The 1,658-nt window shown below is 65.1% G+C and overlaps 1 protein-coding gene across 1 annotated transcript in view; it reads right to left on the bottom strand.

The window, feature by feature from the left end:
• Nucleotides 1-1,658, bottom strand: part of Ccnd1 (cyclin D1) — a 34,955-nt gene that overhangs the window by 13,538 nt on the left and 19,759 nt on the right. Inside the window, exon 5 of the mRNA XM_013020873.1 lies at nt 1,305-1,464. Within this exon, the coding sequence (XP_012876327.1) occupies nt 1,305-1,464 (160 nt within the window). The remainder of the gene's footprint in view (nt 1-1,304; nt 1,465-1,658) is intronic.

Raw genomic sequence — 1,658 nt, forward strand, 5'->3', positions numbered from 1 at the left:
GAGTCTCAGGGTCTCTCCTGCCCGGGCTGGCTTTGAACCGTGATCCTCAGATCTCAGCCTCCTGAGTAGCTAGGATTACAGGCGTGAGCCACCAGCGCCCGGCTCCCCTTAGCTTTTTCATCCAAGACTGATGCTCTATCCCTTGAGCCACAGCTCTACGTCTGGCTTTTTGGTGGTTAACTGGAGATGTCTGGGTTGGTTTTGAACCGCGGTCCTCAGACCTCAGCCTCCTGTTTCCTCGCAGTGGAGTGCTTGTCCCTGCAGGACCAGAGTGTCTTCCCAGACTCCCACATCTCCGCTTCATCCCCATGTTCCTCTCTGTGGTGCACGTGTTGGTACCAGGGCCACCACGCTGTGTGTCCACCTCCACCTGCTCCCAGCGGCCCTAGCCTTGCGCAGCCCGGGGCATTTGCCCTCAGCCTGGGGCTCTGCGGCAGAGGCCCAGTACTGGGTCCCTCGAGCTGTCTCCAGGAGACTGCTTCTCTGAAGCCACTTTCAGCTCCATAAAAGGCTGCCCGGAGCCTCCTGGGCCTCCCCTCTGCTCTCCTCTCCCTGAAAGCGCCCCAGGCAGATGACGCCTTGCTGCCCGCCAGGCCCCACGCTCCCCCCATGCCTTGCTTGGCAGGCCTTGGGGGAGGGGCTCACCCCTTAGCAGGTGGAGGAGGGTAGAGACCAGAGTCCCCTCTGGGGGGTGGGGGATGACTCCATACAGCAGGGGGTGGGTAGAGATGTCTGATGGTGTGGGGGGGCTCTGTCCCTGCGGCCAAGTGCTAGAAGTCCGTTTGGTGCCACTTTTCCCTGTGGCCCTTGCTTGCTGAGACACATCCCCCTTACCCAGGCCCCCATGGGCCTGACTCGATGTACACGTGTCTGCCTATACCAAGTGAGGACGGACTGCAGGGAGGACCCCCGGGACCTGGCCAGGCCCTCCCAGGGCAGGGCTGAGTGGAGCTGGCCGCAGGCGCCCCTGGCAGGGCCTCAGGCCCGGCTCCTCCGCTGGCCGCCCCCGCACTGGGGCACTGAGGCCGTCTGAGCACGTGGTGCAGGCGCCCCTGGCAGGCGCCCCAGCCCGGGAGGGGCCAGGAGGGGGCCCAGCGGCACAGGCTCCTCGAGGACGCAGGCGGGGCAGGCGGCCAGGCTGCCAAGGTGAAGCCTGTCGGCGTGGAGTGCCGACGGCCAGCAGGGGACCGCGGGCTCAGGAGCATGGCTCTCCCCACCCGGGCTCCAAGCCCCCACAGTGGGGGTGGCCAGGGGCCCAGGGAGGAGACCGGGCTAGGATCCTCCCCGCGAGGGCACCGACCTACCTGTGGCACAGAGCGCCACGAAGGTCTGTGCGTGCTTGCGGATGACATGCTTGTTCTCCTCCTCCTCCGGCATTTTAGAGAGGAAGTGCTCGATGAAGTCGTGGGGGGTCATGGCGGCCAGGTTCCACTTGAGTTTGTTCACCAGAAGCATCTCCATTTGCTGGGGGGGGGGAGGGACAGGGGTAGATGGGGAGTAAGGTCAGGGCCAGGGGGGGGACCTGACACGCCAGCCACGAACCCCTGCATTTGGTGTGGTCTTGGAGTGGGAAGGGACGGAGGGACGGTGTTTGGGGGGGTGTGCCCCGAGACCCCAGACCAAAGCACAAAAGGGGCGAGTGGAGAAGTTCTGGGGCG

This window comes from Dipodomys ordii, unplaced genomic scaffold (genome assembly GCF_000151885.1).
Source record: "Dipodomys ordii isolate 6190 unplaced genomic scaffold, Dord_2.0 Scaffold54, whole genome shotgun sequence".
NCBI classification, from domain to species: domain Eukaryota; kingdom Metazoa; phylum Chordata; class Mammalia; order Rodentia; family Heteromyidae; genus Dipodomys; species Dipodomys ordii.